The following is a 17,125-nucleotide window of genomic DNA, read 5'->3' as shown; positions in this document are numbered from 1 at the left end:
CGGTTGCCACATGACCACTTATCGCGAAAAAACAGGCGACCATTTGCTTCGCAACACTTCGAGCTCGAACAACTTTTGTTGGGTTATCTTCACTTTGAAAGACCCATACAGTCGACTGCTGTTTAGTTTCGGGCTCATACGCGTAGATCCATGATTCGCCACCAGTGACGATTTTATTAACGTCTTTTGAAGCACCACGATTGAATTTCTTGAGCATTTCTTTACACCAACTCACACGAGCCATTTTTTGTTCATCGGTCAATTTATGTGGGATCCAACGAGAGCAAATCTTTTTTACGGCTAAATGTTCATGCAAAATTGTATGTATGCTGTGGGATGAAATGCCCAAAGATGCCTCAATCTCACGGTAGGTCACATGACGATCTTCCATAATCAGTTTTCTGACAGCATCGATGTTTTGTGGCACAACAGCCGATTTTGGACGACCTGTATGAAACTCGTCTTTGAGCGAACTACGACCGCAACGGAATTCTCGGTACCAGTTATAAATTGTCTGAAGGGTTGGTGCTTCATTGCCAAAGGCCAAATGAAGTCGATCGAAACACTGTTGTTGAGATAATTTACTTCGAAAATCGTAGTAAATCATTTTACGAAAATCTTCACGTGTAAAATTCATTTTTTTGTTGAGTCGCAGTTTACCAGTCACTGTAAACAATACAAATAGCGTTCGTACGACAAAAGGTTCAGGGCACGAATACATACCAAAACATCAAACTTTACGAATATGACAATGGTTTACATCGGGCAACACTATAAGTACCATTTTAAAAAAAATTATGGAGCAACCTACGTATAATGCAAAAAATAATAAGAAAAAAAACGTTTTAAAGAGAAATAAAATGGAAAACTGTTGTTTCAATATTTCATGAACGCACATTGTGGGAACAAAGAAAACACCGTAAGAGAGAGAGAAACAGAGAGAAAGGAGGATACATTTATATGTATCTGCGTATATTGTACGATTTAATGGAATTTGATGTGATTTACGTGAAATTTAATGTACAATGTGATTGAAAACAGCGAAATTGCGAACGAGACGTGACCATATGATGAAGCTGCTGCGAAAGAGAGATTATGTGTGTGTGTGAATGATTTTTTGGCCTACAATTTATGCGCTACGGGTAATGTGTGAGTGCCATCATAACTACTTCAAAAGACATATCGCACGCGTTTTTTTTTGTTCGTCTACGTAAGCTGCCGTTCAATAAACAGCATACAAATGCCGAACATTAACGAACCAACACGTATATCGGTGAATCGACTAAACTATGCATCCAAATCGTTTTCAGTTGTCTTTTATTTCCTAGATAAGTTAATAATTTGATGGAACCACAAGAGAAATGTAGAAAAAACAAAGAAAAATTAAAAAACGAAAAAAAACTTCGAATTCGAATACGATTTATAATATGAGAATGTCAATTCACAAACTTCTTTCGAAAATTTAAATAAAATGAAAGACAAAATTAGACATACATGTACCTAGCGAGAAACAAGAATTTTATTGTAACAAACAGGAGAGCACTTCTGAAATTCGCTTTATTTTGCTCTCTCGGCAAATAAAAAACACACACACATTTAACATTTAGACATTTTAGATGATAAGACAAAACAATTTATGATTTAATGATTACTTAGTATGATGTAGTTAGTCAAAAAAAACTAGTAGAAATGAAAGATATCAATTGTGTATAGATAAGCCTTTTCAAAATAAAGAGAGAGAAAAATAGTGTGGTCACTCATCCGTGCGTGCATGGGAATCTAAAGAAATCAAATAGCGCACAATAAGTCAAACATTTCAAACCGGTCGAAATAAAACAGATTTTATGCACAAAATACGGCGTTTAAAAACTTCCATTTGTCAATTCGATTGATCTTCAACTGGAAGACAGAACAAAAAATACCGTGTTTTTTGTGTCGCTTACAAGCAAATTATGCATTTAGTTCATTTTGCATTGAATTCAGGCTGAGCCTCTGTTCAATCACACTTGCCTCAAATTATCCATCATTTATGTTCTGACTCATTCATTCGTACATGGTGTATCGCCCATTTTGAATAGCCACTTAGCTGCAATCAAAACAAACAATTTTATTTCGAAAAAAAAACACACACATTTAGTATACGTGGAGCAGATAGAAAAGAAATCATTTTAAAATGAAACAATTAAAAAATGTCGTTCGAATGGAAATTCGAATTGCATATTTTTAACAAAAAAATTTAATAATTAAAAAAACAACAACAAGAAGACTGCTGTGATTTAGAAAAAAAGAAATAGAATGAGAATTATGCCTTGAACAGATACATAAGGAGCTGCTTTTTTCGATACCATCGAAAAAATGTGGATTTTTGAATCAAAAATTACTATCGCAATATGCAGATTGCATTAAAACATCCATCGTTCAGACCATAATTTCAATTTATTTGCGAAAATAAGAAAATTTTACATTGTAAATCAATCTGGATGCGAAATTAATAAATAATAAATTCATTCGTTGATGTGTGTGCCTAATGCACAGTATTTTATTCGACTCATCTGGTGGATTTTATGATTGAACAATTATATGCCACAAATCTGCGAATCAAACAATATTTTTCTTATTACTTCATAATCCAGATCGATTTTACCAACTTTTTTTCACATTTTAGATTTTTGAATCAATTTTCGCCGTCTGACAATTGATGTTTTTTTATTTTGCAACGACACTTTTGCTACAATCACAGAGATGAAATATTCAAATAAATTGAAAGGAAACAAAATGTTCAAAATTGACGATGAAAGAACAAAAATGCAAATAATGGTCGATGGATGAATATGAGCCGATTAAAACTCAATCTGAACATCAGTTTTTATTACAAAAAATATCCATTTCGTAAACAGCTGAAAATTAATTCAAAAATCCAGTATGTCAAAAATCGTTGAAAGAAGTAATTTCATTTTTAGTAAATAAAGATTCCTCAAAACATCAAATCAAACAATTATCTTCTTCTTTTTTCTTTTACAAAATCTTGCGCAAAACAAAAAGTGTCACTATAAAAATCAGATTCTCTACTTCCTTGCATGATTGGGGAGAGTTTAAATTTATTATATGAGGTAAAATTGGTGTATTTATAGTTTATGCTTCTTTGGAAAAGCAAAATATTCTCTTTCAAATTTATATCGATCAAAATCATTTTTACTTCATTCATTTTTAATTTAAATCAACATCTTCAATATAAAAAGTGAAGAAGTGAACAGACTTTTCTGATTTATTTCTGTGAATGCGTTCCACAGCACAAACATTTGGCGGGAGTTGAAATGTCATATAGGTTAGTGTCAATAATACCTACATAACCTCAAACGCAATGCAATGGTGTACACAACGTTTGTTGTCAAACAATAAAAAACTTTCTAACTGAAACGCAGTTGACATCGTAACGAAACATTACTCAAACATAACGCATTACTCTTATAATCGAATTTAAAAATAAAAGTAAAAATGGATGGTAAGTTTTATTTTGCAAATTTCTATATATAAACAATATGCATGACTGTCCAATAATCCAAAATATGCATGACAGTTGATCATTTCGTCTGTTCTTAATCTGTTAAAATTAATGTAAATGTGTAAATCATTTCCAGTTGAATTTGCGCCGCAGTGCATATATATCGGATCCAATAAAGTCAAACCAAAAGGAAATATTCAATTCACAACAAAAGAAATCCGAATGGTTCTACAAGACTCGACCACCAAATCGATCGAAAGCATTCAAATACCTATTAATTTCGTCGTCAAATGCATCTATCACATGGAAATCAAAATAATATTAATGATTTACGTTCGTCCAACTTATGGCCAAATGGTTTGCGAACGAATGCACATAAAACCAGCCACACATTGTATGTAAACCGAGAAAAAGAAAACAGAAGAAATTTTTTGATGTAAAAAAAAATAATCAAATCAATTCTTCTTTTAGCCGAAAATCCGTATAACAATGTGCTTATTATGGAAACTGAATCATCTGATGCTGTTTGTAAAGCAATCAAAGAACTATTTTATTTTTGCGATGAGATTTCACATGATGAGATTGAAAAGATGACAAATAAGATAAAATCGCGCAAACGTAAAATAAGTGATCGTGACCCGGACAATTGTCTTCAATATCCACCAACTGGTAGTGGACGACTTTCAATATATGTCAATGACTATGCATCTTTGGCATGCGATGAATATTTGAATGACAATATTGTCAACTATTACATTCGATATTTAACGTGTGAAGTTTTGACCGATGAACAGAAAAAAGTCACACACATTTTTGATTCATTTTTTTATCAAGTGCTAACGAACACACCGTCCACCGATCGGAAGAATTCGAAAAAAGAAAAACTTGCACGCCTTGACAGATGGACCAAAAATATAAACATCTTTGATATGGATTTTATCGTCGTGCCAATTAATCAGAGTAAACATTGGTATTTGGCAATTATATGCTTTGCCGGACTCGGGGAAGCAAATGCAAAATCGACTGTCAAATATGGTAAACGTCGAAAGACGTCCAATGGTGGCACTGAAAGCGATACGGATGAATCATCAACAGAAATCGTCAAAAAGTATGTATTTACAAAAGCTTTTCGTTAATATTTCGGTCAGGATAAAAAAAAATTGAATCATCTTTTGCTCACGCTTTCTGAAAGAACGACTTTTATGCAACAAAAATGAAAGTCATAAGTATATCAGTATTTTTTTAGTCGTTCACGTCGTTCTTGAGAGCAAGTGGTGAGGTGTAAAGTTTGTGAAATTTTGAAAAAACTTTCTATTTCGGATTTTCAGGCCATGCATTTTGATATTTGACTCATTATCGGGTGGACGATACAAGGAGACCACAGTACTTCGCGAGTTCCTGAATTTAGAATATAAGAAGAAGGTCAATAGTGATGGCACATTTAAATTTGATTCTATCAATATACCTGGTCACGTCGTTAAAGTTCCACGTCAAGAAAATACATCGGATTGTGGACTTTTCATGTTACATTACATTGAACAATTTTTCACGGTTTGTTTCAAATTATTTTCGAAAGAAAATCAATGCATATTCTATGAATGTGAAAGTTGTTTAAATACAGAAATGTATTATTACATATAAAGTGTGTTGCAATTAAAAGAAATCAAATAGTGAAATTACTTCATCCACAAATAATTCATTTAAAAACCAATTTTTATTAAATTCTTTGAATGCGTTTCGTTTCTTTACAGACTTCTGCAATCAAGAAATTCGAGTTTCCAATAAAAAATTTGGAAAATTGGTTTGAACCTTCAGCGGCAGCACGAAAGCGTCGCGATATTGCTGATCTCATTAAACGCCATATGAGTGACGATATTGAAAACAGTTTTTCGATGATTAACTTACCGGACATTCAATTGCCCTCATAAGATGATAATCCAATCCCATCACATACTTTTGATCATCGATTTATTTTATACTAATATTAAACTATTTATTATTAAGTGATTTTTTCTTCTTCAAATTTTACTTTGATTGAAGCGGTGTGATAAACGGAATAAAATTGAACAACTTGTTTTTTCTATAAATTATTTTGAGAAAAGAATGTGTCTTATTTCATTTGTTTTATGTGCAGGAGAAAACAGCGCAAGGAATTCCCATGATTGAGCAACGAAAAAAGTTGAAATTGGATAATTTTAAATGACCTAAAAATATTGTGCTTGAATATGTTTCTTCCTTTATATTTCTCTATCTCTCTGTTACTAACGACCTAAAGACAATGAGTAAATCAAAAACGGAAGCTAAGCACAGTGACATTGGCGAAAAAAAGGACAACAACGATTTTTAAGGTCTTAGAGATTATATCAGTGCTCATGCAGCCGTAACGATGGCTACAATATTCCCACAGTCAATTTATAATTGATGCAACCAAACCGACACCACATTTTTCCTTCACATCTCTCTCTCTCTCCCTCTCTCTCTCTCTCTCTCTCTCTCTCTCTCTCTCTCTTTTGTAGTGCTGTGCAGTTGAATTCTTGTATTCTTTGTTTTTATTCGCTTACAGTTTGTTTTCCTTGCCGCAAAAAAATCATATATTCAAAGTATATTATACATTGGTTTTTTTTCAGCTCCTTGAAAATTGAGCATTTCAAGTATTTCAAGTGCGCAAATTATACGAAGTATTTTGTAATTTTGTTGCTGCTGCTGTGCGTGTGCATGTTGTGAATAACACAAAAAGAGTTGGTAAAGTGGTAAAAACGAAGGATTGATTCTCACACAAATGCCGCGGAAGGTATACGTATGAAAAAGAACCAAAGAAGAGGAAATTACGGACAGTTGCTTTGCGTTGTGTTCATCGTCAATTATTGAATGCGCTTCTTCCGTTGCGTGGTGTGTATGTATTCCGTTCTGAGTTCGTGCAAGGACAGCGATTAAACGTAGCTGTTGATGATGGTGAGATTAAGCAAGTTGAAAATGTGTATCGTCTGATTTTAAAAAGATTATCGCATTTAATAGAGTCTCAACTTTCCCATCAATTCCTTAACTGAAGTCGCTTGTGTTTTTTTTTATTACATAATAATTTGAGTTCATTTTCGTTAAAATTATCCGACCAAAACGCAACGAGTGCAGATGTTGGCATCAAAAATTGGATTTTACCGAAACGTTTTTTTTTTTTTCTTTTCTTCTGTGGCTTTGACATTGATACATTGAATTCGAATAAGTCACAAATACACGCATGTAACGATCGTTCAAATGTACAAAAAAAAATGTTTTCAAAAATGATGACGGATTTGCGGTTTGTGTGCGAAGTTGCAGTTGTGCAACATCAACCCCATCTCATCATAAAACTGCACTTTTCTATTGTTTGCACCGGGCGTTTAATCAAGCTTATACACAAGCCACTGTAACCGTCGCTTTTTTTCGTGCATGCGCTACTCGAACTTTGTTGAATGGAAACACGAACAAAAAAAAAGAAGGAGATTGATTTTCAAAGAGTTTGCATGCCACGACATAACATTAAATTTCATTCATAAGTGAAACATAATTGTACCGATACTATTATTAATTTTGGTGTTTATGTCATATTTTTGATGGATGGAAATATATTTCTGTCGTCTCGGTCGTCCCTAATATTCCGATTAAGACTGGTCGAATTGCAAGACATTGGCATTCAATGTTCATTAAATTCATATTGCATGTCTATGGATTCTGATTGATCACCGTCATGCATATCACAAGACAAACCGAGAATGAAGAGAGAGAGAGAGAAAAGAACATATCAAGCCATCATCAATAAAGGTCTTAATTACAAACCGCATTCACCACGATCGTTTTTTTAAAAGTCATTATTCTACGTGCAATTGCATTGTGTACGTGTTTTGCTACAATTTCATTTATTCTCTCGTTCATTTGGGCCGCAACGGGTTTTTTGTGTCTCCTTTGTTCGATTTTGTTCTTGGAATAGTTGCCATTTTTGTGAATACATAAAACAAAATGTTGTAAGTATTTGAATGTCTGTTGATCTCTGCGATAGGAGTCTAGTCTAGTTGATAATTACCATACATTCATTTGTATTTTTTTTTAAGTCCATGGCTCTAATCTTTTTAAAAATTATCTCTGTAAGCGTCTTTTGTACGATTGAAGTAAAGCAGAAAAACTCATAACAGATAACAAAGAAATGTAGCATATCATTGAATCTTTCTACACTGTATTCATAATTTGAAATGAAAAATCTCTTCAGAGTTTGATGATTTGATAAAAATTATTTAAAAAACAATTTAATTTAATTTATAAAAGTAATTTATTTCATTCGTTTCGTAATGAATGTACAACGTTATTTCAATAAATCTTGACGATTTAAAGTTTGAATATTTCAAAAAGAAAGGTATGACATTATAATACAAATCTTAACTTTTGGTGGTGCCACGAACACATTTAGTTAGAAATACAGCGAACAAGTCATCGATATACTGGCACAAAAAGCAACATCGCAATCACAATCACAATCACAATCTGCAAAACAATTAAATACAAATTGATTTTATTCCGAAATGAATTGAAATTTTCATATTTTCTTTTATCGTAATAGTTATGCCCCGTAAAAAGGGGCCGCACGTCATTCTACCTTTAGAACTTCCATGGTGACCATTATCACCATCGACCTTAATCACTGAAATATTCAATAATAATCACATTTAAAAAATGATTCGTTTGCAAAAAAAAAAAAAATCAAAATTGAAGATGGTTACATTGCACCACGGGCTGTGTCGCAGAAGGCTGAACTTGAACCGGCGGTTGCAACATTGCGCTTTTCGTTGTTTCTTCGTATGATGGCACAAGCTGTGGCACAAATCCATATTCTCTATTCAATTCCATTTTGGCGCACTTCTGAAAGAAACGAAGTTTCATTCTTATTTTTTTCTTTTAAATCCAAATAACATCACAAAGTTAGTAGACAATGAGCATAGCTCATTTCTGAAAACACTTAATTAGTGATAATAACTGATTTCTTTGATTAAAGTAAAATATGAGCATATAATACGCTTTTTGCATGAAAATTATTACTTACCGTATTTTATTTTATTTGTTTGTGCACAAAAAATCGACGCTTTCAAAAAAACTATTGACTTCTTACTGAGTATTTTTAAAATTTCGCGATGCAAAAACTACTCGTATTTTCGATATAATAATAAAAGACTAATCACCCAAATTGTAATGAATTTTTGGAGAAATGACAAGACATATTCTATGCATAATGTACTATGCATAACATAATATGTCTTTATTTATGCCTACAGTATGTCATTTTGCACTAAAAAAGCATTACGGGCAGGCATAAATAGCTTACACTTGGCTTATTGGCGCTTGTTTTCAGATTTAGACGAAAAGTAGTTTATCTTATTTTTTACGGAGATTTGAAATGAATGTATAACGTCATTAAACAACCAAGGTGTTGGCTGAATATTCCAGGAAAAAATTAATCAACATGATTCATGAAAAAACCCGATCTTTTAACGAGTTTATGATAAGTACTTGATCCAAAGCCTGCAAAACAATTAAATATTAGTTGAATTTATTCTGAATTGAATTGAGTTTTTATATTTTTTTTACCAAAATAAACCCTTTTCACAATAATACATAAAAATCAAAATATTTTTTCTTTAAATATATAACGAATATATTTGATCTAAATAAAAGATATTGGTCATCGAATACAATCGAATTTTAGTTAGACGCAATTGAATGTCTGAAAGAATACATATATTATAATGGCATGAAAAAATATTATATATTTCATAGTGTGATAGTTATGTGAGTTGTTGCGATGAAAAATGGTTGATTCTCCACTCTATGTATTTCGGATGGATATCCAAATACCGTAGATTATATGTGCAGTTGCGTTAAATATCCAGATATTCTAAAATATCTCGGATGGATATCCATCCGAAATACATAGACTGGTTATATGGGTATTGAAAAAATCTACTCGTATTTTTTCGTCGTAGTAATCAAATATCATTCATTAAAATAAAAAATATTGGGCATATTTGAAATGAATGTACTTTTTACTACGTCATTTCGACTAATCTAGACGATTTAAAGTTTTAAAATTTCTAAATCAACGACATGACGAATCTCAATTTCAAAACAATCATCCGGACATTTTCGCATTGATAGCACTTTTTTTGTCATTTATCAAAAAAATGGCACAGATATTGTAGTTCGATATTGAATGAAATGGACAATAAACTATTTCATGGGCTTGAACATTCAATGTAAAGAAGAATTATTTCAAAATGTAAAGTGAAGAAATGAGAAGAGCATCGTGTCTTTTTGTTCATTTCTGTGAGTCACACAAGAGTTAACAAATGAAAGTGCGCCTATCAATTGAGCCAAAAACTTTTGTACGTATCAATTTCAATGATTAAAATGTGTGAAAACAACTGGAAGTATGTCATTCACCGAATCATACAAAATGGGGTTGACAAATATTGTCGATCTTTTTAAAATTAATGATATAACGAACGATTTTAACGACATGATAATGGTACTGTTTCGAACGATCTTCGAAAATCAGAGACGAAAAAAAACACTGTGAAGAGAAAATCATTACGATGCCGTAAAAAAGAGAGTTTATTGAAGTGTCGAAAATGAAAATAGCGAATGACAAAACAGTCAGTCATGTCGTTTTTACAACGATCAAAAAATGTAATTTTTCATATGATTTTATTGCCCATTTTTTCGAAACAATATTATATTCGGTTAAGTTTATGTGACATGTCGAGACATATTTTGAGTATCCGAGTTTCTGGATCGCAACACTGTTACACATCGATGGTTATTCAATCTCTCTCTATCTCTCTCTCGTTCTCTTTTGATAAGTGCGTGCGTTGTAACACCAGTGTTTTTGGCCCCGAACAATGTGTGCAAATGCGATTCAATAGGACCATTTTTCCAATATAATTGAATTGTTTGCTGAACAAACGTCGAATACGGTGAATAAGATCATACAACCGAAATGAACAACAGCATCAAAACTGCTGGTTATATGAGGCACGCATGTACTGAGTATGTGAGAGACTGTGTATGTTGTTAAGTGTTAAAAGGTGCATTACCAATATTTGAAGATGAAAATGAGCAATAACAAAGAAACTAAAAATTGCGACAATATTTTATGATTTTATTGCACATCGTATTTTCCCTTTTCATTATATCGAACGACAAACGACGCATACACACACATACCATTCACTTTGATTCGATGGATGCATTATTCAGACAATATGTTTGTTCCAGTATGTTGTTTGATGTCACTGATGCGATCCAATTTTACCCTTCATTAGCTTGCCCTTATCTTTGCAGTGCACATCAAAATTGTCTCTCTTTATTCCGTCTCGACCGTATTCGTCTACTAATGCATCGAAAACTAAGAATCGTGTCTCAGCTTTGCAACTCCTGTTCGCATCACCATTAATAACGAAGTTGATTTTTGATTATTATCGAGAGCCAAGAAGTCGATTAATGAAATTCAATTAAGAGAAAATTTGACAGGCCCAACAGACTTTGATTGATTTGATTTATGATTTTTTTTTTCTTCACAGAAATTCTAAACACATTCTTCTTTTCGATGCAAATCAATAGAGAGAAAATATTTGTCGAATCGAATCGAATCGAACTCATTTGAATATATTCAGAGACGAAAACAAAATGTTTGTTGTTAAATTATATTCAACGGTAATTGATTTATTATCGAATTGCACAGCCGACGCCCATCACTACGGAAATCTCTGATGTTTTTAAATGATATGCAAGAAATTGCAACAAAATGAGATGCAAATACATGTACATCGAAAGAGAGTGCATTGGAGTACAAAAAAAGGCGAGAAAGGTCGGGTAACAAATTTCCAATCTAACGCTTCATTAGGCAAAAGTCGAAAGAAAAAAAAAATTCGCGGTATGTGATGGGAATAGAAACAAAATGTGCAAGTCAGCATTGCGCGATTGTGAGAAAGAGTGAATAAGTGAAAATGAAGAATCGCCATCGAATTTGTCACATTAATGGGCACAAATGTGAATGCTGTTTTGCATATGCACATCGATTCATTTGCATATTAAAATATGAAGAAGAATAAAAATGTTCCTAACGGGATTGAATCAAATGGAAATTGACAAATCGCATCGGCATGCATTCCGTTAGAGGTAGAAACAATGGAAAAATTCAAAATATTTTATGTAATCCTTTTGTTATACCCGATGGTGTCGAGAAAAGATAAATTGATTCTTTTGCGATATCGTTACGATTCGAAATCATTGTGGCAAGAACGAATTTTTTTTTATTGAAATATGCATACAAACGGACGGCGTATTCCCTTTTATTCACTTTTGTGTGTATGTGTGTGTGTATCGGGTATGAATGCCGAGCGAATGGTCCAACGGTTTAATATGCATGCACATGGATCAAATAAAATTATACATAACGGTGCATCATTCGTAATCCCAAAATGCAAAATGGTTAAAAACAAAGAGGAATGCAAGAGACTGTCATTAATACAATGACCGAATTCAATTGTCGAGAGGCTACTACAAAACAACACCTCTTAAATAAATATAACCAGTTTGGTTTTATGACAAGAACATCTTTGTCTCTTGGCTCGATATTGGACATGCCCCATATTGACATATACAGTAGTAAAAGAAAAAGAGCAAAAAAAACCATTTATCATTTGTATGCAGTCTCCTGAACGGAAAGCAAAGGAGAGCGACGTGGTATGACAAATTCGGATACCGGAACTAAAGCCCATCGAAATGATCACCATCATTCGACACAAGATCACTACATAAACGTTAAAAACGATATCATTTTTCATACTAAATGGTCAACGGTGCAACGTATAATATTCCACATTCATTATTTTATTGCGGTGCAATTCAAATGCATCGAAGCAACAATTTCATTTTCCACTTCAATCCCGCTTCGTACAATATGCTAATCAAATGAATGCAATTTGATATTTAATGCTCACAATATATTTTTTCTTCTTCATCTCTTTTGTTCATCATTTTGCCTCTTTCTCATCCGTTTGTTTGAGCAAAGCTGTCGATGCGACACCATTAAATCCTCACAATCCTCTGTTTACTCGTCATTTTCTCGACGTTAATTTGAGACGGAAAAATCGAAAATCCATGAGAATTTTTTTTTTCGTTACAATTTCGATTAAATTTGACGAAAAAAAAATATGATGAAAAAAGACATGCATCTATTCAATGCTATTCGATGGATGCGTTAAAAGAAGGGTAATCACATTTTAATGTACTGACCGGATGAGCGATATTTCGATAGTATTTTGTAAGCGTGGAAAGGAGGATCGAATGAGAAAAAAACCTACTCGTGGCGGATGCTTAAAACGATATACAGATAGAAACGACGTAGAATAACGGAAAAAATTGAACCCGAAAAAATGACGAGATTGTGTGTAACCCAATACTATTTCGAAAAAGAGAGCACAAGATTTAATTAAATTCACATCCTTTTCGATGGTAAATTACAAGAAAAAAAAACGTTCTGATGGAAAAATAACAACAACTAACCAACGACCAAATGTAACTCTAAACCACTGCATGCCAAAACGTTTCCATGTATCGAAAAAAAATTCTAATCTGATATTCACCTCTCTCTATTTACGTTAAATATAATCAACAGCTGCTATTGTTCAAAGACACAATAAAAAAAACAACAACGTCGCATAACATTTCGACAAACAGTGTCCAAAATTAAATCATTTTTCTTCGTTCATCCAATGTTTCGAGATTTTTGAAGCGTGTGTTTCAAATATACAAAAGATTAGTCATGTTTTGCATTTATCTCTTGATTCATTCATATTTCGACTGGATTTTCTGTCCATAAATGTCATTTGTTCGAACTCGGACCGGCACCAACTCGTCATAATCGAGAAAACAAGTTTTAAAATCACCTTTTCCTGCATTCATTTATCTGTCTTTACCATTCTCCCTCTTCCTTTCTCTCCATCTCTCTCTTTCACTCTCTCTCTCTCTCTCATTCCAAAGGATCTCTTGCACTCTCTCTCCCATTCTCCCATAAGCAAAAAAGGGATAAATTTGATTTTTTGTTGTTGTTGATGGAACCGAACCGAGTAAAAAAAGAAAGAAAGTCTTCGTGTAGATGACATGTTGAAATGCAACAAAACGAAATGGCCCGATGGTGAAAACGCAAGCCCTAAATTATCGTACACTGCAATAAATTAACTTCGAGAGGCATTCCCATTTAAAAAGTCTTTTGTTTCGTAACAGTAGTTTTGACTTTTCTCTTGTGCAATGGAATTAGTGTTGTTATTTGCTGTTACAGCCTCTTCACTCATCACAAACGGACGGTCTGTGCTTTGCCTGCAACACGAATTCATTTGAAATATTTGAAAAATGATCAAAAGTGCAACGAGAGAAAATAAAATGAAATCATTCTAACCCTTGAAACTTATTAATGTTCAAAATGATCCTAATATTCCGTTACAAAATACACACATTCACTGTGATAAACAAAAAAAATTGTTTGTTTTGTTACCTTTTGTGACGTTTTCATGACAATCTTTGTTTTGAGATACGCGTTGAAAGTCCGAATTCTATTCGTTTCACCTTTAGAATTTTACTCTCGTTTTAAAATCTTTGAAAATTATTCATTTTTCATTTTTTGTTATTACTTGAGAAATGTGTATATGAGGGTACATAGTCCAGCAAATGGAAGGATTAAAGTGAGATTGAAAAAAAAAACAAGATTCTCGTTTAATTGATAGCAAAATTGAAGCATTCAAAATACAATTTTTGATACAATTATAAGTTTCTTCAAAAAATTATTATTTTGAACATGTTTTTATTCCATGAAATAGACATAATAAAAACTCTATTTATTTTTTTGTTGAATGTTTGTGATATTATGGAAAGTTTCAATCAAAACTAATATCAGATTCAGTTTTCTCGTGAATTCTTTGAGTTAAAGATTTGTAATAAATGCATGTTGTGGATCACAGTGCGGAAAAGTTCATCTTACGGATGTAAGACATTTTATTTTATTATTTATTTATTATACATTCATATTATAAACTTATGCAAACTTATGGATTCTTAATATTTTGGATTGGAAAAACAAAGACGAAAAGTACAAAAATGTTTTAATTTAAATACAAAAACACTTAAACACTTGGCATTTCTTTACTATTCGCTGAGATCAGTTGAAATATGGATTCGTTCAAATGTCATGAATTTTTGTGAAATCTTGACCAGTAGTGCTAAAAATGGACAACAGTCTACTCTAACATTCAAAATACATTTAACGTTTGGGCTCAACATTCTCGGGAAATGTTTTTTTTTTCACTAAATCCACATCATACATTTGTTGCTTGCGAGCGACAATGAACGAGATCTAAAATACTTGAAAGTCGCTCTGAAGCGACAAAGTCTACTACGTTATTTTCTATACTGACGTCACGGATAAAATTTGCTGCATATTGTTGACGAGTAGTGACAGAATATATACACACAGATACAAGCGAAAGAGCAACAAATTTGTTCCGAACAGCAAGTAATATAGTAAGTAATACATGTTTGCAGTATCTGATCGAATTTATGATTTTGTTGGCTTTTCTCAGTTGTTCCTGCAATTTTATTCTCCGTTGAGCTCTCTTAAGCTATTCTCCGTTTTCCTTTGCGAATGAAGTTGTTCACATTTTTTCAATAAAATTTTGAAATATTTATTAACAAAAAAGGATCTATGAGTGACTCATTGCCCCAATCCCACAAAGCGAATGTACCACCTGAGTGACTTATAAGACATACTTCCACTGGCCATAAGAGTTTTGAAAAAAATAATCTCAAACTACAATAATATTTTAACTTTTTCCGTTTTTTATCTCGAAAATAAATAAATAACGATAAAAAAACAATGGAAAAGTATTGTTAAGTATTATTCCTCAAAGCCTTGTCGTGTGATTAATTTGAAAATTAAAAATAATCGAAACTAAATTTCTGATTTGAATAAATATTTTTTAATTATATTTTAAAATACACCTAATATATAAAATTAGAATTAGTTATTTTTAAAGTGCAAAGTTAATTTAAATCAAACATGTTACTAATAATAAAAAACGAAATCTCATCCCAATTCCAGAGCCGCGATCCAGTTAAGGACAAAGAAGCCCAAGAATGGATTGAAAGCATCCTTGAATGGAAATTCCCAGCTGAACAAGCATATGAAGAAGTCCTCAAGTACGGTGTTGTTTGCTGGAAATTGATCAACAAAATCAAACCAGGAACAGTTCTAAAAATCAACGAAACTGGTACCACAACCGAATTGATGGAAAATGTCCAAAACTTCCGAGAATCACTGAAAGAATACGGTCTTCCAAACAATGATGTCTTCCAGACAGTCGATCTCTTCGAAAAGAAGGGAATTCAAAAGTTACAAACACATTCTTTGCTCTTGGTCGTGCTGTATGGAATGATGCTAGCTGGACTGGACCAAAATTGGGACCAAAACCACACGACCAAAACATAAGAGATTTCACCGAAGAACAATTGCGTGCTGGTCAAAGCGTCATCGGTCTTCCAGCTGGTCAAAACCAAGGTTCATCCACTGTCAATTGATAATTTTCTTCAGTTGTTTTTGATACATTTTTTGTTTTCTTTTTTTGTAATACATGTGCAGGTCAAGACATCGTCCCTAAACGCAAAATTCTACTCGGATAATAAGCAAATCAATTATCAATACCATCAACAGTAACTGATAAATAATAGTCAAGCTGTGTATTAAACAATCCCATTGCAACATTTTCACAATTTTCTTTCAAATAACTACGTTCGTATATATATTCAATATTATAATAATATGACTTTAATAATAAATTATCAAACGCTGGTGAAGTAAATGGTTTTTAAAGTAAAGTGAAAATGTTGTATTGCTGAGTTTTTTGATGGTTTTTGTTTTTATTGTTTTTATTTTTTGTACAAAGCAAGATTTACGCATTTTCAGCTGAAAAATACACATTTAAATCACACACACACACACACACACCACAAAATAGTGTTAATGCTACATATAACATTAAAGTATATTTGGCAACTTTTATCATTTGTGATATTTCACTAATCGCAAATCTTATGAACTATATTTACAGAATTCATTGACTGTCATTCTCTTATTGTAAATCAGGGTTTATTTTAAGAAATTATTAGAACTGAAAAACGAGGATATATTCAATTTTTTCGAGGTCATATTTAATTTTTTTCGAGGACATTTTAATGGGTTTTTTTCATTGTACATTTGATGTGTAATTTTTTGAATATTAGATTTAACTTAGAATTAGAATGAAAATGTTGCTTTTTCTTTTGTTTTTTCCCTTGTTTCATTGTCTTCGTCGTCTTCAGCTTCAATTGATTCAAAAATATGCTTGAATTAAGGTTTTTTGGCGGTTGTTTTCGATGCTGCTGAAACATTTGAATGACGTCGATTTACATCAGTGATCCATTTTAGTACAACTGGACGCAGATCCCATTTTCCAAGCGACGGAGAATTAAAATGAATGTATAAATAGTTATTTTCTGTAGATAATATCATAT

At 32.4% G+C, this 17,125-nt stretch overlaps 1 protein-coding gene and 1 pseudogene across 1 annotated transcript; both read left to right on the top strand.

Annotated features, from left to right (window-relative positions):
- The first annotated feature begins 3,345 nt into the window (after positions 1-3,345).
- LOC116338696 (sentrin-specific protease 7-like) lies at positions 3,346-5,588 on the top strand. Its single transcript, XM_031764111.1, has 5 exons — positions 3,346-3,502; positions 3,639-3,896; positions 3,974-4,610; positions 4,831-5,053; positions 5,254-5,588. The coding sequence occupies exons 1-5, from the start codon at positions 3,496-3,498 to the stop codon at positions 5,428-5,430; spliced, it is 1,302 nt and encodes a 433-aa protein (XP_031619971.1). The 5' UTR covers positions 3,346-3,495; the 3' UTR covers positions 5,431-5,588.
- A 10,047-nt stretch (positions 5,589-15,635) lies between these two features.
- LOC116338687 lies at positions 15,636-16,289 on the top strand (annotated as a pseudogene).
- Positions 16,290-17,125: the final 836 nt, after the last annotated feature.

The sequence above is a fragment of the Contarinia nasturtii genome, unplaced genomic scaffold (genome assembly GCF_009176525.2).
Source record: "Contarinia nasturtii isolate CC-2019 unplaced genomic scaffold, AAFC_CNas_1.1 Cnas_scaffold_414, whole genome shotgun sequence".
NCBI classification, from domain to species: Eukaryota; Metazoa; Arthropoda; class Insecta; order Diptera; family Cecidomyiidae; genus Contarinia; species Contarinia nasturtii.
Note: the sequence above shows the minus strand (reverse complement) of the source record. Positions and strands in the feature narration are given on the sequence as shown.

Bases quoted from the DNA above. Each gene is read 5' to 3' on its own strand.
- LOC116338696 (XM_031764111.1), top strand. The intron at 3,897-3,973 runs GTATGTAAACCG...TTCTTCTTTTAG, and splicing joins CATAAAACCAGCCACACATT to CCGAAAATCCGTATAACAAT. The intron at 4,611-4,830 runs GTATGTATTTAC...TCGGATTTTCAG, and splicing joins TCAACAGAAATCGTCAAAAA to GCCATGCATTTTGATATTTG.